At 45.5% G+C, this 23,925-nt stretch overlaps 1 protein-coding gene across 2 annotated transcripts in view; it reads left to right on the top strand.

Annotated features, from left to right (window-relative positions):
- KIZ (kizuna centrosomal protein) overlaps window positions 1–17,049 on the top strand; it is a 126,648-nt gene extending 109,599 nt beyond the window's left edge. The window contains exons 10-13 of one of the 2 annotated variants that reach the window (XM_024123481.3): window positions 756–860; window positions 3,612–3,708; window positions 15,169–15,212; window positions 16,909–17,049. In XM_024123481.3, the coding sequence (XP_023979249.1) occupies window positions 756–860; window positions 3,612–3,708; window positions 15,169–15,212; window positions 16,909–17,015 (353 nt within the window). In that variant the 3' untranslated portion in view covers window positions 17,016–17,049. The remainder of the gene's footprint in view (window positions 1–755; window positions 861–3,611; window positions 3,709–15,168; window positions 15,213–16,908) is intronic. The other variant, XM_024123482.3, reaches the window with a different exon arrangement.
- Window positions 17,050–23,925: the final 6,876 nt, after the last annotated feature.

Genomic DNA, 23,925 nt, shown 5'->3' with positions numbered 1-23,925 from the left:
GAGTTAAGAGTCCCTGATCTGTGCATATTTTAATTACATAGCATTTACTAAAAAATATGATGCTCATTTTAAATACTTATTTTTTATCTTGACTGATTCTCAGTAGGGCAAAGGTAAGTTATATTGTTCTTCTTCAGCATGATGGTAGTTTTAACCAGTAATAATGGGCCTTGTGCTTCAGTTCTTAAACTGAACCAGCAAGCACAGGAATGCAGCCGATGGCCAGCCCCTGGAGCTGACACGGGAATCCTTCAGTTAGTGGCTATGTTGAGAGTGTGGCCATGGGTGCTGTTTTGCTGTGTCTCTGCTAAAACTCTAACTCTGCATCCTCTGCTTCACCCAGGAGTCCTTGAAACCTGAGGCAATGGGGAAGCTTGTGTCACTCAGGTCCTTCACGGGACCCTTATTTAGTATTTTTCCCAACAGTCTTCCTTCCCCACTTTAACTTAAAGTAGGGCTAAGGGCTCTGTCGATTGTTTCCTTTGACACGTAAAAGTTTTTAAGTTTGCTGTAGTCCTGTTTGTCTTTATTTTGTTGACTGTGCTTTTGGTGTTGTATCCAAGAAATCACTGCCAAATCCGATATCCTAAAGCTTTTCTCCTGCGTTTTCTGCTAGGGACTTAATAGTTTTAGGTCTTATATTTAAGACTTTAATCCTTTCTGAGTTGATTTTTGTGTATGATATAAGGTAAGGGCCCAACTTCATTCTTTTGCCTGTGGGTATCTTATTACCTGGGACTTTTCCTCATCTATAGAAACGAAAGCCTACCAGATGCTGAAACAGTCTACCCTTCAGGACAGTGCACACCAAGCTAAAGATGGATTCCAGAAGGCCGAGGCATCTGCATCACAGCTGTCAGGTAAGCAGGGCGGACAAGCCAGCATCTGGGAGACCCAGGGCTACGGCCAGGGCTGTGTGCAGGCGGAAGTGTTATGATGCGCTCCTGTCGGAGGTTTCCGGAGTTTGCTTTATGACAAGTTGTCACCATCTCAGAATGAGCCAGTACTTTTCGAGTCCTTAACGAACAGGAGTTTGGAAGAAGCTTCCCTCCAGGATGTGTGCTGGCGTTGGCTTTACAGGCCCTTGGGTTCTGCCTGACGTGTCACAATGGTACCTTGTCGCTAAGCACCACAGGAGACACCCCAAATTCTTTCCCTTCCCACCTCTTCCCAGTTTGTTAGTCAGCAGTGGGGAGTGTCATCTGGGCTCCCTCCCTTGCCTGAGTGATGGGGGATTTCAGGTTCTTCAAATGAAAAGACTGTAAATCCCAGTAAGAGCTCAATTTTAAGCTTAAATGTAGTTCCTTCAATTTAAGATTTTTGTTTTAATTGTAATCTTCTTAGTTTTCTTATATGTTATTATTGTATTTTTATTATTTTTCAGTGGTTTTTACTTTATCCCACTTTTTTCTTTTTTTCTTTTGGGGTAAGTCACCTCAACTCCCTTTGAGAAAGTAAACGGATTAATAACAGAAGGAAGTATACTTTAACGACTTGCTAGAATTAGTTACTGCAAAATTCAGTTATTTTGGTTCTTGTGAGGATTCAGTGAGCCAGTGCAGGTTAAATGCCCAGCACAGTGCCTGGTAGAGAAAAGCCCCCGGGGAGGGCTGGCCATGTTGGTGCTGGTGGTGATTTGAACTCTGCAAACATGAGACTTTGTAGTTTGTTGAGGTATAAACAGGCCTCTGCCCGGATGGAGGTCTGCATCACTCTAGAAAGATACAGCTCTTGTGAGCCCTTCACTGTTTTTTTGTTTTTAATTTATTTTTTATATATTTATTTTTGGCTGCATTGGGTCTTTGTTGCTGCACACGGGCTTTCTCTAGTTGCAGCAAGTGGGAGCCATTCTTTGTTGCGGTGCGTGGACTTCTCATCACGGTGGCTTCTCTTGTTGCAGAGCACGGGCTCTAGAGCACAGGCTCAGTAGTTGTGGTGCACGGGCTTAGTTGCTCCACGGCATGTGGGATCTTCCCAGACCAGGGCTCGAACCCGTGTACCCTGCATTGGCAGGCGGATTCTTAACCACTGTGCCACCAGGGAAGCCCTATTCACTGTTTGCTTTTCATCACTTTCTTCACATTTGAATCACAGAACCAGAATCCAGAGGGATCTCAGAAAGTATTTATCCAACCCCCTCATTTTACAAATTACCCAAGAGAGCAATGCCTCTTTTGGAGCATTACAACCCATCAGCAGGCATACATGGTTTGGAAGGTGACTCTGCAGATGTGATTTTGGATGGCTAATAGGACAGGCTCAAACAATGAGTAAATTTGACATAAGTTGTAGTCCCTTGGATGTGTATCAAAAATTATAGTACTATTAATATGCTAATGGTTAACATACGAGTTTGTTCATATGACGTGATCGACACAACACGGTTGTACAGCCAAGCACCCCTCGATTCGGTTCCCTTCCTCCACACTCAAAATCATACCGTGTGCTTTGTAAGACATTGGGATCCTCGAAGTGCTCCTGGTAGTGTTGGATGGCGTTTGAGTTAGATGCTGGCTCTGGAGTTCATTGTGCATTCGGTCACGCATCACGTTTTCATTCTTGCCCTCACCCTGACCCTAGGGACTTCTCTGAGCTCCCAAGAGAAGCAGGCGGTGGGTGGGAGGGCCACGTGCCCGGTGTGGAACGTCACACACTGTCACACTCTGAACGCACAGCCACCCCAGATGTAACCATGGATGAGGAGGCACGTGGCTCATCTCGTGTGTCAGGCGACAGATCTCTGTCTCCACACCTGTCTCTAAGGAAGCCACTTTGTTTTCATGTCTGAAAAGACCTGGCCCGTTAAGCGGGTGCAGACCCTCTAGGGGCCGAACATGGACACATTGTTAAGAGAACCACTTTGCCTCAGAGGTTATGAGCAGGCACGCAGGTTACAGGTTAGGAATGCAGCAGGTGCCTTTTGAGGCGTTGCTTATGCACCCACCCTCTATCCGCGATCTTGTTTGACTGCCAGTTAAGAATCAGACTTGTAGCAGAAACATCCAAGGTGGGGACGCCCAGGAGGCAGAGGTCAGGGATCGCCCTGCAAGCTGGGAGCACTGTGGGGTGGTCTGGTTCCCCAGGCTCCAGGGAAAGGGGGTGGACTGTGCATCTTCCCCATCAGCCTTTTCAGGCTAGATAAGGAGTAGCCTCGATGGTTTTCAGTGGACGTTCATTCTCCGCGAGAGGGAAAAAGAGAGGATTTGGCAGAGGGGCTTAAAGGCGGGTGGGCAGTAATGTCATCCAGAGGTGTCAGTTGCTTCTGAGACTGGTTCCCAGTTCCCGTTAGCTCGGTGAGCCAGCGCTGCCCCCGTTTTACAACAACTCGAATTATCCAGAGCTTAGTGCCACAGTGGAGACCCATGTGCTCACACACGCATCATGGCCATTTAAAATGGTGCTCTTTGGATGATTTTACTTTTTACGTACTCTGTGTAACTATCATGGGAAGCCGCCCCCTTCCTGTCCGTGTCATTCCCTGCCTCAGAAGCCCCTCGCTTTCTGTGAACCAGCTCTTCCTCTGTTGATGTTTGTTTAACAAGTTATCGTGAGGCCGCTTCTGCATTCACTGTGATGGCCACACTCACTCTCCACGCTTTTGCTTGTCACAGGTTTGAATATTGGCAGCGGTACATTCAAGACAAAGACAACTCACAAGATCTCTTCAGAAGCGAGTTTTTCATCTAGCGAAGGCAGTCCTTTGTCAAGGTAAAGTCGTGCAAGTCTTTCTGAATGGCGGCAGCAAGACGGGAAATGTCACTCCTCAGGGAATTAAACTCTGGCTGCAGATGATTTTGCTCTGTGACTTGATGGAAGGTTATGGTTTGGGTTTTTGTTTATCTGAAATGACAGTGGAAACTTTAGTCTACCTTCGAAAATATTTGCACCAGAGCCAAGTATTGTTTTGCAGCTGTTGTTTCCTTGGTTTAAGACTCAATTGACACCTCAGTGAACCACAAATTAGCGTCTACAGCTGCTCGCAGTAGGGCTGCTTAGAAACCACACAATGGAGGGTGTCGGAGAGGGCAGAGAGAAAGAGCCAGGCCTTAAAAGAAATAAAGTGGCCTGTTTCTTCTTTCTGAGACCGCGGTGATATATACAAGCAATCGCTGGATATTTGTTTTTGTATTCCTCTTTTTTACCAAGTATTTGGGCTGGACTATTCTTTCCCCTTCTGATAACTTCTTGCTTATTTTCAAATGTGAAAATTTATCTTTTCACATTTGTTAAACTGTAGCACTCCTTGTAAGTTTTTGGAGCAGTGATAAGTGAGTCATGTGCTAGATTTGTCATCAACATAAAATCCTAATCATGCAATGGCATTGAGTCACTTAGGAAGAATTTGTGGATGGGAGTAGAAGCAGTTGTCTGATGACATACCTACCTTTCTGCTTTGGGCTAAATAGCATTTAAAACAACACAAATTTGCCTTTTGTAATAACATTTCCCCTCAAAAGATGTCCTGTAGATGATTGCGTTAACATTCGAATTAACTGCTCGCCCTGATGAAATTTTAAAACAGGAACTCTGTGTTTGTAATGTCCCCGTAAGATAAAATTATTTGTTCAGAAATGTGGTATTTTTACAGTGAAAAAAAATCTCATTTTCATTTCTATTTTGAAAAACACTACAGTATTTTTAGGACCTGGGATATATTTAAGTGAGATTGCTTTTCTGATATTAAGTTCTTACTTTTAGAAACCTGGTGTGTTCAATTTTAGGGAATCACTCATTTAATTTTTAGAAATTATTATCTTTAATATCTTTCATCTCTGTTTTTGAAGGAAGTGAGAGATAATGAATTATGGGACAGGAAGAGTGTTAAAGTATTATATTTTTATGATTATATTATAAATTCAAGTTCTAGGTCTCCTGAAGGAAATTTTAAAAGATAATAAATTCTACAGGTAGTTTTTAGGGTTTAATGTCACCATTTGGCTTAATAATACATCCCTTTAGGTTTTCAAGATTGTTAGAAGTGTTTATTTTCTTTATATTTTAGAGGCACTAAAAAAACCAATTCTTCTTAAACTTTTATTTATTTATATGTGTGTGTGTATATATATATTCTTGGGGTAATGTTTAAACACATTTAGAAAGCAGTCGGATTCTGTAGAACATTTTCTCAGTCTGATCATTTGACATTTCACATCTTGCATCTATATTTTATAAAATCAAACTCCTTTCCCTTTCAGTTTTAGGCAGGAGCCTTTTGTTATTACTGTTGTTTCTGCATGAAATTAATTTCCTAAATTATAAGTAATCACATCATCCCCTTTACGGAAAAAAAAAAAAAAGAGGTCTTCAAGGAACCCTTGGTTCTCGACAGTTGATAATAATCCAGAGTTGAAAGTTCTGGGCATGGAGTGTGTGGGTTTGGCGCGCTGTTTGCCACGGTTGGTTCTTGTGCTGGGTTTGGTGTTCGTACGCCGCCTTAGGCTTTTGAGAGCCCCGGGCTTGCTGTTTGTGCCTGGATTCACTGAAATTTCTTAGAGGCTTACATTTAAGGATCCCACTTACTGCAGTCACTCCTCGTGCTTTATTGCTTTTACAAGTGGTCTCGAAACCCAGTACTTGAGAATAAACGTAACAGTGCAGTGCTGCTGTAGCACTTTTAAAAATTCTTCTTTGCTCTATTTTGTCAGTGAGCTGATGAGCAACCTCAAAAAAAAAAAAAAAAGAAAAAGACCCTGCTGGACCTTAAAAAAAAAAAAAATGGCTTCCTCTGATGTCCTAGAGACAATAATTATGATGTGCTAGTTAAGCCCAAACTACAGCTGAGGGATTTTACTTTAAAGCAGCGGCTTGGGCGCAAAAATGCATTTATAGCTCTTTGTCTGCACCTCATTATGTGTGGGCCTGATTCATTAAGTAATTGGTTTGCAGTTGTTTACATGAGTATTAAGGCCTTCCTTTCAGCCGCCTTTGAGAGATACATTGTGCAAATGTTGCCTGTGATGAATGCAGAATGAGGACCAGAGGGTCCGTCCTATTGGCTAAACAGTGCACTCTGTTGAAAAGCCAGAGAAAGGGATTGGGTGCTGCTTTGCATAGCAATGACTTTCTTAATAAGCGTTACAGATTAATACACACAAGCTATAAAAGATGCAAAGAGATACTCTTAGCACATTTATCCATGCTCATTTCATTGTGATGGTGGTGGGGGTCCCCGTGCTTTCATATTCCGTTTTCCAGAGCAGCGGTTTCAGTGCATGAGCCGTAATAGAATCCGATGTTTATTGTATTATAAATCACGGGCAAGTAGGCAGATCGGCAACAGTTTATTATTAAAGATTCTTTCAGTGTAAATCTTTTTCTACCATTGTATTTGCCTCAGCAAAATCATTTTGTGGTTGAGTGGGGATGAAAGGCATAATGTACGAAGGAGTGAGTCCTAATAGGAAGCTGTTCTCTGAGTAAAGACCACTTGTTCCCTTTTGTTGAGAGGTGCATGCCAGAGCTTCCTCTCCTCCGCAAACACCGTCTCGCCCCACCTTCCCCAGGAAGCCGTTTTCACTCTCCCAGATCCATTTATTCAACAGAGAGCGTATTTTAACTGCCTGCCATGTTAACTGCGGTTTACTGCTTGGATTGAGATAACGTTTTACCGAAAGAAAAAGATGTGTGCTTGCAACATAATTGCCTGGGGAAAAGGTAGCAGAAGTCACCCAGCTACCGCACCCTGGCAGGGCCACGGTGGCATTTGGTGGCAGCCCTGCAGCCATGGGAGTGGCCAGCGGAGGGCACCAGGCAGCAGCTGCTGCTCCGGTGGGGCCGTCCTGTCTCTTCTTGCCTGATCCTGTGCCGCTTCCCCTGGGATGATAAGGTGATCACAAGGAACCAGTAGTCCAGAGAAATAAAAGTGAGGTTTTTCTGGAAGTCCTTTATGTTCTGGTATAAAAGCCCCAGTCTCTGTCTCTGGTTTAGCAAATCTACATTCTCCATAAATTCTACCAAAGTAGCGGCTTCCTAAACATTCCACGTTTCTTGTCATAAGCCCGCCTACTTTATTTTTTCGACACAGCACGAAAGAATAGTCTTTGCCTGATTGGCTGAAGGGAAGGAGTAAAGAAGTTGACCCCTAAAAAATGGCATCTGCTGCAGGGCCCCTGGTTGACCATCAGGGGGCACTCAGACTTTGTCAAATTAAAGCTGTCTCAGACTGGTCTGCCTCTAACACTTAAAATTGAGGATTTACAGGGATTTGTTGGCACACTGATTGGGACTTTTTATTTTCTTTCTGAATTTTTTTTTTTTTTTTGCCTTGTGCTTTTCAGAAACATGTCTGTTTTGAGGAAAATTGTAGCTGAAGATGCTGTGTGAGACATTTTAATACTGATTTTAGCTTAGTCAAAATCATTAAACTTACAGAATTCAGAGTGTAGAGACCACATCTTCTCATAAGTTAGTTATTCTTTTCAGGCTTATGATAAGGCTCTAGAACTGCAAGGGCCCTTCCTGCTGGGGCCCTTCCTCATCGCCCCTGACACCATAGGCCATGTTCTTGGCAGGACCCTCAGAAGCTCATTGCCAAACTTGACGGACGTGGCCTCAAAGCCACAATAAGTTGGGTATCTTTGTTAATGGGCTGTAGATATTTTTTTCTTTCAAAACTATGTTACTGACCATGAGGTTGAGAGTCTGTGTTACTAACCTTAGAACATCATGTGGCTCTGAGGAGCTCCTGTGGCCTGCCTCCCTGGGACCCTGTGCTCACCCGACAGCCTCCGTCACCCCTCACACAGCGCGCTGCCTCCTGAGCCCTGCTATGACTTAATGGTGAATCTCCTAGGAACCGTAGGTTTTCCATGCCTCACTTTTGTCTCTACTTGCTGGCCCCACAAAGCAAACCTGAATCCTGGCAGACATCCTTGCCACCTAATTTTGTACTTACGTTGACCATGTAGCCAGCCTATTTCTAGCGATATTATTAGCCTTTTGTTCATATAAAATGAATAGTCGAGGGACTTTCCCTGGTGGTCCAGTAGTAAAGAATCTGCCTTCCAATGCAGGGGACGCAGGTTCCATCCCTGGTCGGGGAACGAAGATCCCACATGCCGCAGGGTAGCTAAGCCCACGCGCCACGACTACTGAGCTCGCACACTGCAACGGAAAATCCCGCATGTTGCAACTAAGACCTGACACAGCCAAAACTAAAAACAAAATAAAAATGTAAAAATGTAAAAAATTAAATGAATAGTCGACATTCTTAACTTTGACTCTTTCTCTAGCACCCGTGTCGGCAGGATCACATCCTAGGCGTTCACTAGGTGCTGTGCTTAGAATAAAACCTGCTGTTAAGACCCCAGCTGACCATAACTTCTTATGTGTAGCAAGGATGAGAGCAAAAGTGATTTTGATGAGAGTTGTCCTTACCTGTCTGTCCTAATCCCTTATCGATAGCAAGGGAATTTATAAACAGCATCGAAAACTGAGATGGCCTGATGGACAGACAGAGAGAGAAGACATGTGACAGAGCCAGTGTGGCAAAATGTTGACAGGGAGCATCTCACTGGTGGACACATGGTGGTCACTGTGCAGAGGGGGAGGTGCCACACCTCCCGGGACACTGCGCAGAGACGGCGTCCCGTGAAAGAGACCAGCAGAGCATGCTCACGCCTTAACCTAATCAGTTATCTGTGGTGTCTTACCTAAAAGTGGTTTGTTTGGAAATAGGACCTCCAGACTAATTGTAAACTTCTAGGGAAAAAATTAAAACTCTGCTCTCTTGGATTCCAGGAGTCTCCCACGAGCAGGCCGGGGAGGGCGGCCTCCCTGGCTTGCTGCCGGGCATCAGGTGGTGGCAGCGCTTCATGAAGGCCTCGGCAGCGCTGGCCCCGGGCCTCTTCCTGGTTCTGTACAGCCTGCAGGCTGAGAGAGGTTTTATGTTTTTTAATGGTTGGGAAAAATCCAAAGAAGAATAATGCTGCACGATACCTGAAAGTTACATGAAATTCAAGTTGCAGTGTCTCTTAGTGACGTTGGCTTGTAACAAAGCCACATCCGCTAGTTCACATATTGTCCATGGCTGTTTTCGTGCAGCGGCCAGAGTAGAGTAGTTATGACAGAGACCACAACACCTGAACCACTTACTCACTGGCTCTCTACAGCTCACCTTTGCTGCCTCTGCCTTACACAATGGAGGTGTGACGTCCACGCTGTCAGGGAAGGTCAGGCAGTCGGAGTCCAAGCACATCTGATGGAGCACAGGGGCCATGGCCCATGGCTTGTAACCTGAACTCTCGCATTCTTATGCTTTCAGAAGTGCATTTGGTTTGGGTTCTCTCTCATTTATGATAATAGCTAAACAAGTTGGCTCTGTCTACTCAGAGATCTCACACCATCCCCTTTGGCCTTGACTTAGCTTTAAATGTTAGGTGTGACCTGGAGAAAGAAATATTGACCCTGTGAGTCATGTGTGATAAAAATTAACCTTGCACTGCAGTGTCACATCGACTAGCAGAGATGATTTCCCAAAGGGAAAAATACTTCCCCTAAGGGGTGAGGATGGCGTCGGAAACACCTGGAAGCATTTTCCACCTTCCTCAGGGGTGAACACACGCGTTTAGTTCTGAAACATGTTTCTGGGAAGACACTTGAACAACCTGATCTGAACTCAGATAGAAGTAGAAACATGCAAATTAAATAATCTAACATCAAATGTTGATCATGTGCCTTTAGGCAAGGCCCTGTGCTTAGTGAGGCTCATCTATTCCTTCCACACATATCACTGAGCACCTACTAAGTGCAGAGCACCGGGTACCCCGGGGACTGAAACTGGTACGGTGGCAGCTCTCATGGAGCTGACAGCCTAAGGGCAGTCACATGTCAGTTAGTGACAGAAATGGCTGTGAAGTAGCAAATTCAGTGAGGACTCGGGAGTCGAGGGTGGGGTGTGAGGGAGGCTACAGCAGGAGGCCCAACGAAGTCTGGGCGTCAACCTTGGAGGCGCTGTTCAGGATTTAGTTCTTTTGCCAAAAGCAATGCAAAGGCATTGAAGAGTTTTCAGCAAGGAGGCAGAGGGGTCAGATTTGTGTTTCGAAAGCTCACCCTTGCTGCCGAGTGGAAAGTGGGTCGGAGGGGACAAGGTGGATGTGGTGTCACCAGTTAGGGGGCTGTTAGAAGGTCCAGGCAAGAGATGCTGGTTTGGTCGACCAGGAGGTAGCAGTGCATAGGGGACAGGTGAGGACCCTTGGAAGTGCTGGGGGGTAAACTTGGCAGGACCTAGGGGCTGATTGGGTGTGGGAGGGCAGAGGAGTGGCGAGGGGTTGGGAGGGACTCGAGGCTTGGGGTGCCGTTAGCTGAGACAGGAGAAGGGCCCAGGTTTGGTGGAGGATCTTGAGTTTGGTTGTGGATGGGCATGTTGGCCGTGAGACTCTTTGGAGGCAGCCAAGTGGAGCCAGCAGGTGAGCCCTGGACATGCATGTGGAGCTCAGAGCAGGGGCCAGGCTGTAAGGACCTGGCATGTGCTCGCCTGCCTCTGTGCCCTTGCCTTGGTCCTGGCCTGGAAATCCTTTCCAGCTCTCACAGTAGAGTCCAGGGAGTGCGTTGCTTCCTCTGGGATCCTGCAGCCACGCCACCACCCACCCCATCATCCACCTGTTCTCTCAGTCCTCCTGCCTGCCTCCTGCCTGCGGTGCTCCTGCCGTCTCCGCACAACCCCACATGGCTCTTACTATTTGAACGTCAGCTGGCAAACTAGTCTCTGCATCTTTACAGCATTGTTATGTCTGCCTACCCACCCTGCACTGAGCCTGGTGTCCTCATGAAGTGGGAGCTGGATAGAGAGTAGACACAACCCACAATTGTGTTTTGTCTGTGGGGGGGGGTTGTGCATGCACTCTTACAGAAGGTGGACTCAGGTTTACACTGTCAGCAGCTACCTGACTGGCAGCCTCCGTGACAGTCAGCACTGGCTGTGGGGCCGTCCACTCTTCATGGAGAAATGGCATAGGCCACTAGTTGGTCACATCAGATAAACAGGCACTCACCAAGGAAAGCTGAAAGCGTTTCCTCTAAGATCAGGAACAAGACAAGGATGCCCACTCTTGCCACTTTTATTTAACATAGTATTGGAAATCCCAGCCACAGCAGTCAGACAAGAAAAAGAAATAAAAGGAATCCAAATTGGAAAGGAAGAAGTAAAACTGTCACTCTTTGCAGACGACATAGTACTATACATAGAAAATCTTAAAGATGCCACCAGAAAACTACTAGAACGCATCAATGAATTCAGTAAAGTTGAAGGATACAAAATTAATATACTGAAATCTGTTGCATTTCTATACAATAACAATGAGCTATCAGCAAGAAATTAAGAAAACAATTGGTGTGCATGCACTCTTACAGAAGGTGGACTCAGGTTTACACTGTCAGCAGCTACCTGACTGGCAGCCTCCGTGACAGTCAGCACTGGCTGTGGGGCCGTCCACTCTTCATGGAGAAATGGCATAGGCCACTAGTTGGTCACATCAGATAAACAGGCACTCACCAAGGAAAGCTGAAAGCGTTTCCTCTAAGATCAGGAACAAGACAAGGATGCCCACTCTTGCCACTTTTATTTAACATAGTATTGGAAATCCCAGCCACAGCAGTCAGACAAGAAAAAGAAATAAAAGGAATCCAAATTGGAAAGGAAGAAGTAAAACTGTCACTCTTTGCAGACGACATAGTACTATACATAGAAAATCTTAAAGATGCCACCAGAAAACTACTAGAACGCATCAATGAATTCAGTAAAGTTGAAGGATACAAAATTAATATACTGAAATCTGTTGCATTTCTATACAATAACAATGAGCTATCAGCAAGAAATTAAGAAAACAATTCCATTTACCATTGCATCAAAAATTATAAAACGCCTAGGAATAAACCTACCTAAGGAGATAAAAGACCTGTACTCGGAAAACTGTAAGATACTGATGAAAGAAATTGAAGACAATATAAGCATATGGAAAGATATACTGTGTTCATGAATTAGAAGAATTAATATTGTTAAAATGACCGTACTACCCAAGGCAATCTACAGGTTCAGTGCAATCCCTATCAAAATACCAAGGGCATTTTTCACAGAAATAGAACACATAATTTTGAAATTCATATGGGAACACAGAAGATCCCAAATAACCAAAACAATCTTGAGAAAGAAGAACAGAGCTGGAGGAATCACACTCCCTAACTACAAAGCTACAGTCATCAAAACAGTACATTACTGGCGTAAAAACAGACACATAGATCATTGGAACCGAATAGAGAGCCCAGAAATAAACCCACACATTTACGGTCAGTTAATCTATAGCAAAGGAGGCAAGAATTTACAATGGAGAAAAGACCAATCTTTTCAACAAGTGGTGCTGGAAAAGCTGGACAACCAAATGTAAAACAATGAAATTAGAACATTCTCTAACATATACAAAAATAAACTCAAAATGGATTAAAGACCTCAGTGTTACGACCGGGTACTATAAAACTGCAGCAGAAAACAGGCAGAACACTCTTTGACATAAATCGTAGCAATATTTTTTTGGATCTCTCTCCTAAAGCAAAGGAAATAAAAGCAAAAATAAACAAATGGAACCTAATTAAACTTAAAGCTTTTGTACAGCAAAGGAAACCATTGACAACATGAAAAGACAGCCTACAGACTGGGAGAAAATATTTGCTAATGATATGACTGATAAGTAGTTAATATCCAAAATATATAAACAGCTCATACAACTCAATATCAATAAAACAACCTGATTAAAATATGGGCAGAAGACCTGAATGGACATTTTTCAAATTTATTGAAGAAGACATAGAGATGGCCAACAAGCTCATGGAAAGATGCTCCACATTGCTAATTATTAGAGAGATGCAAATCAAAACCACAATGAGGTATCACCTCACACCGGTTAGAATGGCCATCATTAAAAAGACCATGGGGCTTCCCTGGTGGCGCAGTGGTTGAGAGTCCGCCTGCCGATGCAGGGGACACGGGTTCGTGCCCCGGTCCGGGAAGATCCCACGTGCCAGTGGAGCGGCTGGGCCCGTGAGCCATGGCCGCTGAGCCTGCACGTCCGGAGCCTGTGCTCCGCAAAGGGAGAGGCCACAACAGTGAGAGGCCCGCGTACCGCCAAAAAAAAAAAGACCATGAATAACAAATACTGGCGAGGAGAAAAGGGAACCCTCCGTACACTGTTGGTGGGCATGTAAATTGGTGCAGCCACTGTAGAAAACAGTATGGAGGTCTCTCAAAAAACTAAAAATAGAGCTACCATATGACCCAGCAGTTCCACTCCTGGGTATGTATCTGAAAGAAATGAAAACACTATTTGAAAAGACACATGCACCCCAATGTTCATAGCAGCACTGTTTACAACAGCTAAGGTATGGGAGCAACCTAAGTGCCCATTAACAGATGAATGGATAAAAAAGATGTGGTACATGTATGCACAATAGAATACTCCTCAGCCATAAAAAAGAATGAAATTTTGTCATTTGCAGCAACATGGGTGGGCTTAGAGGGTATTACACTAAGTGAAATAAGTCGGAGAAAGACAAATGCTGTATGATATCACTTATATGTGGAATCTAAAAAATACAACAAACTAGTGAATGTAGTAGAAAAAGAAACTCACAGATATAGAGAACACTAATAAGGACCTACTGTACAGCACAGGGAACTCTACTCAATACTCTGTAATGTAATGACTATATGGGAAAAGAATCTAAAAAAGAATGGGTATATGTATATGTATAAGTGATTCACCTTGCTGTACAGCAGAAACTAACACAACGTTGTAAACCAACTATACTCCAATAAAAATTAAAAACATACAGAGAACAAACTAGCCGTTACCAGTGCAGGGGGCTGGGGGGTGGGCGAGACAGGGGGAAGGGATTAAGAGGTACAGATACAATACATTGTGCAACACAGGGAGTACAGCCAGTATTTTACAGTAACTATAAACGGAGTATAGCCTTTAAAAATTGTGAATCACCATGTTGTATACCTGTAACTTGTATAATATTGTACATCAACTGTATTTCAATCAAAACAAAGAAACAGGCACCAAGTTTAAAGGGAGCACTGACAGAGCACAGACTGCCTAGAAAATTATGCCTTCATGGAGCTTGTTTTACTGAAAAAAAAAAAAGTAAATTATGGCAGCTATGGCAAAAGGCAGATTTTCAAACCATAGGTTAGCCAGACTTGACCCAAAGTGGCAGAGATGTGTTCCCAGGGTTTCTTGCATCAGGAGGGCCAGGGTCCTGCCGAGAGAGCAGTAGGGGTCCTGCCGAGAGAGCAGTAGTGCTCCTGCATCATGTGTCCTCATCTTTTCTCAGCACTCTTCCCACCTGAAGGCTGGAATCTGCCTTCATGAAGTAATCTGCAAACGTAAATGGGAGGGAAAACTTCAACAGGAGTATGAGAAAAACATCAAAATGTCAAGCTGTACACAAGTGACTGTTTCTTTTTTAACATCTCATTGACCATTCGGGATGAACTTTAAAGAATTTAAGTGTAATAAGAGACTGGAATGGTGCTCCGAGAGGGGACTTCCATGTGCATGACAATTGGGAAAGCTCTGGAGAAGGTGACGCAGATGGACAGTCTCCCGCAGAGCCAGTTTCTCGGTCCAGTGGGTTTAGTAAGCGAGTCACCCGGTGTTAGATGCGTCCCTGGACACTTGCACTTTCGTGTGTGTGACACACAGAAACCTAAACACAGATGACAGGATCCTTGCGTTTTTCTCTACCAAGAGTTAATACCCTTAATTAAGCAAACAGTTTATTTTGAACTCCTTGTTAAGCAGTTGAGTATCGTATCACTGGCTTGACAAAGGTAAGTGTTTTAACCTCCTGGCCGACTTCTCCCTGTTCCTCAGACCCTCTGCTTTCAGCTTAGCTGGCAGCGCTGAGCTTTGCCCGCTCGGTGCATCCCGGGCCCTGCCTCCTGCCCTGGCGGCCTCCCCAGTGAATGCCCAGCGTGCGGCCCAATGCGCCTGGGACCCTCCCACCAGAGCATCCGCAGGGCTTTTTGCTTTTAAAACTCAGGGAGTAAATGTAAACCTTCTGGCCTCCCAGTGAGTAATGTGTGCTTCTTCCCTTACGCGCTCTTTATAAAACTATTAGTCTGATTGTCTTTATTTTTTCAGGACTTAGGTTCTTTCTTTTTTTTTCCAGGCATGAAAACAAAAAGAAACTAGCTACCAATTTAAAGTCTAAAGGTAAGAGAAATAACCAGAGACCAGACTCTCATTTTGTGTTTTAGCTAAAAGGGTGGTTTGTGAAGTGTGGTGTCAGGCACCCTTGGGGGCGGGCGGAGGCTTCTGCCTGTGCTCAGGGGCCCTGCAGCTCTCCTGGGGGAGGACTGGGGGCTTCTCCTGAGAACACGGGTGCTGGGGTCCACGGTGCCCAGCGCTTTAATCTGCAGGTATGACTTTGCAGGGGATCCTGGCCTCCCCCCCGCCCCACGCCACCCCCCATGTCTTCCACATGAACCGTCCTCACCTCTGTCCCCGTCCTCGCTGCCACTGCCCGCAGGTACCCGCTGCTCTGACCTGAGGGCTCCTGTGGTAGCCCTCCCAAACCCCTCCCCCAGCCCTGGCTTCTGAATCCCCATCCAGACGTCTGCCTGCTGGGGAAGCAGGGCCAGCGCCCCCGCCACCTGCAGGGTAGAGTCTGGAACGTCCCCTTGTGGTCTGGCCCGGCCCCTGCTCCCAGCCCTGTGCCTCCGAGGTCTAGTCCCCTCCTCGGTGGGTCCAGCCGCAGCCAGCCTTCCCTGTGCTCCACCCTCATACCTCTGTGCCTTCGCTCACGCCCTTCCTTCTCTGTGACATTCCTGTCCCTTTTTCTCTGCCCAGGGAACGCCTATGTATCCCTCAACACCCTCCTTCCACACTGGCAGGGGCGTATCCCCTGCCGAGCTTGGGCCGCCTCTACTCCTGCCTCTGAAACCCTGTTCCCAGCCGGTCCAGTGGGACTTGGTGCTTGAGCACCCTCTGCTGCCGTGATCGGGCCACATACTTACCCTCTCAGCCTTGGTAAAACAGAGGTGTTTGTACTCACCTCGCCAGGTTGGTGTGAGGATTACATGGGGTCACATCTCAGGAGTCATCGTGGCGCTAGCAGGCTGTTGTGCCTTGTAGATACGGGGGTCACAGGGGTGGTCAGTGTCGCAGGCAGTGGGCCCACCACACCCTGGCGCTCCAGGCCGAGCCTGCAGCCTCCCTGTCGGGCAGCTTGCGGCTCCACCCGGGGGGTTTTCTCTGGCCACAGGAGCCAGGAGCTCCAGGGAGTCGACGCCTAGTTGAGAACAACCCCCAGCCACTGAAGGGTGGGAGTTGGTGGATAAATAACCCCACTTCCTTGCTGGCTTTTGGGGCCATCTGAGGAGCGTTCTGTGGTCTCTCCAAGGCTCCCGGCAGGACTGACCCCAGCCGTCCACTGCCAGCCCTGCTCCTGGTTAACACCTTCTCCACCCCCCATCCTGCCCAGGGTCACCTCCCAAATGAACTGTGTGTACCCGCCCTCGTCTCAGCGCAGACCTCCCTGCTGTTCCTCCACCGTGTCCCTGTGCTGAGGAACACAGGGAGCTCATGGCGAGGAGCAGTCAGGCAGGCTGTTACCGGGCCTGATAGAACGCCCAGCCGCCCTGCGCCCGTGTTCACCCTGGTTACACGTTCCCATCCTACAGTGGAGAGTTGGGCAGAAGGGAGGAGCAAGTGTTCTGCCATGAGTTCCCATCGCAGCACGTGGAGCACGCAGGAGTGAGTCGTTGGTGCAGCACTGGCCTGCGCCCCGGCACGTCCGCTCAGGTGCACCACGCGGGGCCCCCAGGAGGCCCTTTGTGGGCCACGGCTGATTAAGCCAAGCTAATCAGACTGCAGAGATGCTGAGCAGCTGTCTGGTTTTCTCTTCCAGCCTTCTGGGGCGAGTCTGACGACAGTAACTCAGAGATCGAAGCTGCCTTACGTCCTAGAAACCATAACACGTCCACCGATGATTTTGATGATTTTTATGACTTATAAGCTGTAACATCTGTTAGAAATAAAGTCTTTAAACAAACTAAACCCCCGTGTTCAGATATGATGTTCAAAATAAACGTGTCCCCTTAAGTTTTCTAATTGTTTAATATGAAAAGTTGGGACCATATTGTTATTCCAGTGAAATTTCATGACATAACTATGAACTGGCATATTTGCTTTTACGTGTTATCAAAAAGCACAGTGATGAATACAATACCCATCAAAATCCAGTTGGTTTCGTTGTAGAAATTGACAAGCTAATTCTAAAATTCATATGGAAATTCAGGGGACCCAGAATAGCCAAAACAGTCTTGAAAATGTTGAAGGACTCACACTTCGCAGTTTTGAAACTTACTAAAATGCTGCAGTAATTAAGACAGTGTGGTACTGCATGAAATATTGATTTATATGTAATCTAGGATTGATGATCCAGAAATAAACTCTCACATTTATGGTCAGTTAATTTTCAGTAATGGTGCCAAGACCATTCAGTGGGGAAAGAATGGTATCTTCAACAGATGATGCTGGGATGACTGGACAGCCTCACGCAAAAGAATGCAGTTGGATCCCTACCTCACACTGCGTACAAACAGTAATCCAAAATGGGTCAAGGACCTCAATGTGAGAGCTGAACAATCAAACTCTGAGAAGGAAATACAGGGGTAAAAACCCTGTGACCTTGAATTAGGCAGTGGTTTCTTAGATAAGACACCCAAAGCACTAACAACAGAGAAAAACACTCGTCCAGGTCATAAAGATAAAGACAGAACAGTCACAGACCAGAGGAGACAAAGGGGACGTGACAACTCAGTGAAATGGTGGGACCCTGGGTTGGATCCTTGAACCAGAAAAAAGGACATAAATGGAAAATTTGGTGAAATCCAAATAAAGTCTAGAGTTTAGTTGATAGTAATGTCCAGTGTTGGTTTCTAAGTTCTGACAAATGCACCACAGAAATGTGAGATAAGAGGAATGTACCATTAGGGGAAACTGAAACTGGGTGAAAGGTACATAAGAACTCTGCATTATCTTTGCAACTTCTCTGTAAATCTAAAATTATTCCACACACACACACACACACACACACACACACACAAGTCCAGCAGTCAACATTAGTGACATTTGGGCAATACTCTCCCAAGCTTTTGCTATGTATATAAACCTTGTAAAAATTCTTGTAAACATTTCTAATTTTAATTCTAAATCTTACCAGGTTTAAATGATTTATACCCATTAAGAAAACAAAGGAAGCCCTTCAGTCAGGACGCTCACTAGATATTGCCAGTGATGCTGATGGAGTATACAGTGTCCTGCCTCTGAACAACTTCTCCTAGAGACCACATGCTGTGACCACTGACGGTGGTCCAGGAGGAAGCCTCGGTTGATGCTGGCCTTCAGCACTAACGTGTCTTACACTGAATCGTGGTAGGTAGGGCAGGCCTGGGCCTCAGTGCTGTTAGCAGGCAGAACTTTCCAGCTAAACTTTAATGCGTTTTTTTTCTTTTCAGTAACTTTCTGTTTATCTCCGGTGACCCTGGTTTAAAATGTAAAGAAGTGATATAAATTTTCCTTTTCAAATACATTTTAGGGGAAAGAAGATAATTGACTGTTTAAAAATATACAAAGAGGGGCTTCCCTGGTGGCGCAGTGGTTAAGAATCCGCCTACCAATGCAGGGGACATGGGTTCGAGCCCTGGTCTGGGAAGATCCCACGTGCCGTGGAGCAGCTAAGCCCATGCACCACAACTACTGAGCCTGCGCTCTAGAGCCTGCGAGCCACAACTACTGAAGCCCGTGCGCCTAGAGCCTGTGCTCCACAACGAGAGAAGCCACTGCAATGAGAAGCCCGTGCACTGCAACTAGAGAAAGCCCACGCGCAGCAACGAAGACCCAACACAGCCAAAAATAAATAAAATAAATGGATATTTTAAAAATGTATATACAAAGAAAATGATAGTACAAGTGATAGGAGGGCAAGGCTGGCTGGCTGGAGCTGGGAGCTCTGCTCTGCTCACCAACGACTCCCTCATCTATTTTGGGGTCTCCGGTGGGGTTGAGCTCTTGGGGAGGCTGTGCACTGGGCCCATGGCTTGTCTTTGTTTCCCAGGTAAGAGCAAAGTCACAGCCTAAGTTAATAAACTGTTTTCCTTTACTCTCAGACGACTACCACACTCACAAGACCTCTGACACCAGATGTGGGGTTTTTTTCCCATCTCAACCCATTCTCTGACACCAGCTGCTTGTCCTGTGATTCAGTTCCGTTCTGACAATAACTGGAGTTAGTGCGGTCCCCACAAGTTCACAGCTCAGTCCCATAAGGCTAACTCCCACTTCAGACGCCAATCACAGGTAGTAGGTCCCAGATTCCCAAAACCTTCGTCTGACTGGTCTATAAGGTGGGGTCCTCACAGCCCCTCCTTGGGTTTGATAATTTGCTAGAATGGCTCATAGGACCTACTGAAACCCTTCTTTACATTTACCGGTTTATGATGAAAGAATATGATGAAGGCTAGGGTACATCCAGATGGAAAGATGCATAGAGTGGGGTCTGGGGAAAGGGCACAGAGCTCCCATGACCCCGCCGGTGTGCCCCACTCCTGGCACCGCCATGTGTTTGTTGAGCAACCCGGAAGCTCTGCGAATCCTTGGTGCTTTTATGGTGGCTTCATCAGGTAGGCATGATGGATTATTAACTCCACCTCCAGCCCCTCTCTGCTCTCCAGACAAGGGGAGCAGGGGGCTGAAAGTCCCAAGCTTCTAATCATGGCTTGGTTTTTCGAGTGACCAGCCCCACTCCTGAAGCTCTTCAGGACCATCCCCTCCCTGCCGCCCGAGTCATCTCATTAAAAAAAAAAAAAAATATATATATATATATATATATATATATATTCATTTACCCATGAAATTCCAAGGGTTTTAGGAGCTCTGTGTCAGGAACCGGGGGCAGAGATCAATATATATATCACAATCCATTTTTCTCACACTAGTCTTCCAACTTATAAATCAAACTTTGTGAGGTTGGTTAATGTGATGAAATCAATCCCTGGAACCCACAGTGTTAAGGATTCAACTCTAGATCTGGGGTAACCACCATCCCAGCTCTACCAACTGAAGTTCGGGTACAGCTTGATCAAGCCTTTCCTGACACTTCCTGTGTGCCAGGTTCTGGGGGGCCAGTCATTGGGAGTACAGAGCTGGATCTGACACAGTCACCGAACTCGGGTGCCCTCACTCCAACAAGGGTGACAAAGCCTGAAGCACAGCACGTCGTGCATGGTCCCTTACGGGAGATGCCTTTGTCCTCGAAGTTCTGAGGAATGAAGAAACTATTCCTCCTGCGGCTGAGTTAGGGACCTTTCACGTGGGAGGTGACATTTGCACAAAACCTGGTGGAGCTGGGGGAACAAGGAGACTCCAGGCAGAGAAATGACCCCCACAAGGCCCAGAGGCACAACAGAACTTGTGCAAATGAAACAGTCCTCACGGGAGGCTAGTGCAAGACACACGTGCAGCAAGGATGAGGGCTGGAGGGGCGCCCGAGAGAAAGTGGGGCTGCAGATTGGGGGTGAGGGGGAAGCTACAAGGTGTGTGTGGTTGACGGGCTATACGGTTGTCCCCAAAGAATATCCAGATGCTGGAGCAGAGCGTTCAAACCAGTGAGAGTTTTGACATAAGAGCAACTTATGAGCAACTTCAAAAATCAGCAGTATGGTGACACATCAGGAAAGCCAGTTTGAAAATAATTTTTTTTTTTTGGCTATGTCACGCGGCATGTGGGATCTTAGCTCTCCGACCAGGGATCGAATCCGCGCCCCCTGCGATGGAAGCGCAGAGTCCTAACTACTGAACCGCCAAGGAAGTCCTGAAAATAATTTTTTTAAAGATGCCATTTACAGTAATAAAAATTATATGTCAAAAATCTTTTAAAATTTTAAGAAATTAGTGAAGGACAAAATTTTAAACATCCATTGACAGCAGAGAACTACATGTTCATGGATGGGAAGATTCCATCTTAAAAGCACGAGTTCTGTCCAGATTCATCCAAAAAGTCAATGCTATTTCAATCAAAAGCCCGACAGGTCATTTCCGGAAGTTGACAAGCTGCTCATTAAACTCGGAAGGAATTTAAAGGTCCAAAATGGCCAAGACAGTTCTGAAGAATAAAGAAGAGAAGGTCTTCCCATAGCAAATGTCAAGATTTACTATAAAAATCGTACTTAGGCCTGTGGTCCCGGCTCAAAGCTAGAAACTTGGAGCAGAATACAGGCCGCAGAAAAAATCCCAGGCGTGAGAGCTGGGTACAGACAGATGTTTGAGAAATCAATGAGGCGATAACAGACTTTTCAGTGAATGATGCTGGACCAGTTGACAATCCACATGGCAAAACACAAAATTAAATGTGTTATATGGCAATCATAAAGTATTTATTTTGCTTCGATTTATCTCTCAGTGGATAGTGGCATCTGTAGTGACTCTTTGTCAGTTCCCAAGGGGAGCACGCCCCACACCCGCACCTCGAGCCTTGCCCTCCCCTGGTCAGGAGATGGCCTTGCCCTCCCCTGGTCAGGAGATGGCCTTGCCCTTCCCTGGTCAGGAGATGGCCTTGCCCCTGTTCTGCTGAGACTGAGGTAGAAGCTCCCAGTCCTCCTTCCATTGTCATCTCTTAATATCTGGCATCTTCTCTCTAGATTAAAGTCCCTTCTCCTTCCCTCGCTGCCTTATTCTCTCCCACCATTCATTCATTCATTCATTCACGGTACATTTGAAGCCCTCCCACTTTCCCCAGTACATTTTTCTTTTCCTTTCTTTTTCTTTTTTCTGGCCACACTGTGCGCTTGTGGGATTTTAGTGCCCCAACCTGGGATCGAACCCGGGCCCTCGGCAGTGAGAGCACAGAGTCCTAACCACTGGACCACCAGGGAATTCCCTTTTCTATTTTTTTATTGTGGTTAAATATACATAAGGTTTACCATCTTAACCATTTTTTAAACGTACAGTTCATTGGCATTAAATACATTCATAATGGTGTGCAACCGTCACCACCATTTATCTCCATAACTCATTTCATCTTGTAAAACTGAAACTCCGTTCCCATGACACAATAACCCCCTATCCTCCCCTCCCCCCAGCCCTGGCACCCACCGTTCTACTTTCTGTCTCTGTGATTTTGACTAGTCTAAGTACCTCATATAAGTGGGATCATGCAGTATGCCTTTTTGTGACTGGCTTAGTTCATTCAGTATAATGTCCTTGGGGTTCATTCACGATGTACCATGTGCCAGAACTTCCTCTTTTTTAAGGCTGAATAATATTTCCTTGTATGTATGTGCCATACTTTGTGAATAAGGCTGCTGTGAACATGAGCATAAAAAATATCTCTTGGACACCCTGCTTTCCATTCTTTTGGGTATGTACCCAGAAGTGGAATTGCTAGATCATATGGTAATTCTATTTTTAAAATTTTGAGGAACTGCCATACTGTTTTCCACAGTGGCTGCACCATTTTACATTCCCACCAACTGTGTACAAGTTTTCGAATTTCTCCACATCCTCATCAACACTTGTTATTTTCTGGTGTTTTTTGATAGTAGCCATCCTACTGGGTGTGAGGTGGTAAAACTTCTACATCAAGCTTAACACAAAGAAAATTCCAGCTAGAATAAAGAACTAAATGTGAAAAGGAAAACTTTAAAACTCTTAAAGAAAAAAATAATAGGCAAGTGTCTTTATGACTTCCAAGCAAGGAAGAACTGACACGGAAAATGCACAAACCCATAAAGGAAAATATTGATAGATATTACATCGAAATTACAATTTTCTGTGTGACAAAGATGCTGACAAAATGCAAAGACAAACCATGGGCTAGAAAGTGATGTTTGTAAGATACATGTCCATCAAAGCTCTGTAGCTAGAATATATAAAGAACCACATATCAACAAGAAAAATGTAACTCAGAAAAATGAACAAAGGATCAGAATGAGAAATTCATAGAAAAAGTAACCCAAGTGATCAGTAAACATGAAAAAGTAAACTTACCAGGAAAGCAAACAAAGAAAAGTACAATTAGGTGCCTTTTCATACCCAGCAGACGAGCCAAGATTGGCAGGCAGATCACTCTTGAGTGTCGGGAAGGACACCAGGGAAGGGGGACTTTCGCACTTTGAAGAGCACGTTTATAATATCAAGCAAGGTTGCAGATGGCATGTCATATCCTGTGACCCTATGTTTCCATCTCTAAATACAAACTTCACAGTCACACTGTCCTATACGGTAATTACCGGCATCGTGTGACTCCTGAGCACTTGAAATGTGGGTCATCCAAACTGAGAAATTCGTTTCGGATTTGAAGACTTTATGAAAGAAATACTGGACTTCCCTGGTGGCGCAGTGGTTAAGAATCTGCCTGCCAATGCAGGGTACACGGATTTGATCCCTGATCCGGGAAGATCCCACATGCCGCAGAGCAGCTAAGCCCGTGCACCACAACTACTGAGCCTGCGCTCTACAGCCCACGAGCTACAACTACTGAGCCTGCGTGCTGCAGCTACTGAAGCCAGCGTGCCCAGAGCCTGTGCTCCGCAACAGAAGCCACCACAATAAGCCCGTGCACTGCAACGAATAACCCCCACTTCCCGCAACTAGAAAAAGCCCACGCACAGCAATGAAGACCCAACGCAGCCAAAAATAAATAAATAAATAATTTATTTATTTTTTTAAAGAAATACTGTAAGGTGTTTCATTAACATATTGGTGATATGTTGAAATGGATATATTGGCTATGTTGGGTTAAAATATGTTATTAAAATTAATTTCATGGGCTCCCCTGGTGGCACAGTGGTTGAGAGTCCACCTGCCGATGCAGGGGACACGGGTTCGTGCCCCGGTCCGGGAAGATCCCACATGCCGCGGAGCG

This window comes from Physeter macrocephalus, chromosome 14 (genome assembly GCF_002837175.3).
Source record: "Physeter macrocephalus isolate SW-GA chromosome 14, ASM283717v5, whole genome shotgun sequence".
Lineage (NCBI taxonomy): Eukaryota > Metazoa > Chordata > Mammalia > Artiodactyla > Physeteridae > Physeter > Physeter macrocephalus.
This window is presented reverse-complemented; position numbering and strand designations above follow the sequence as displayed.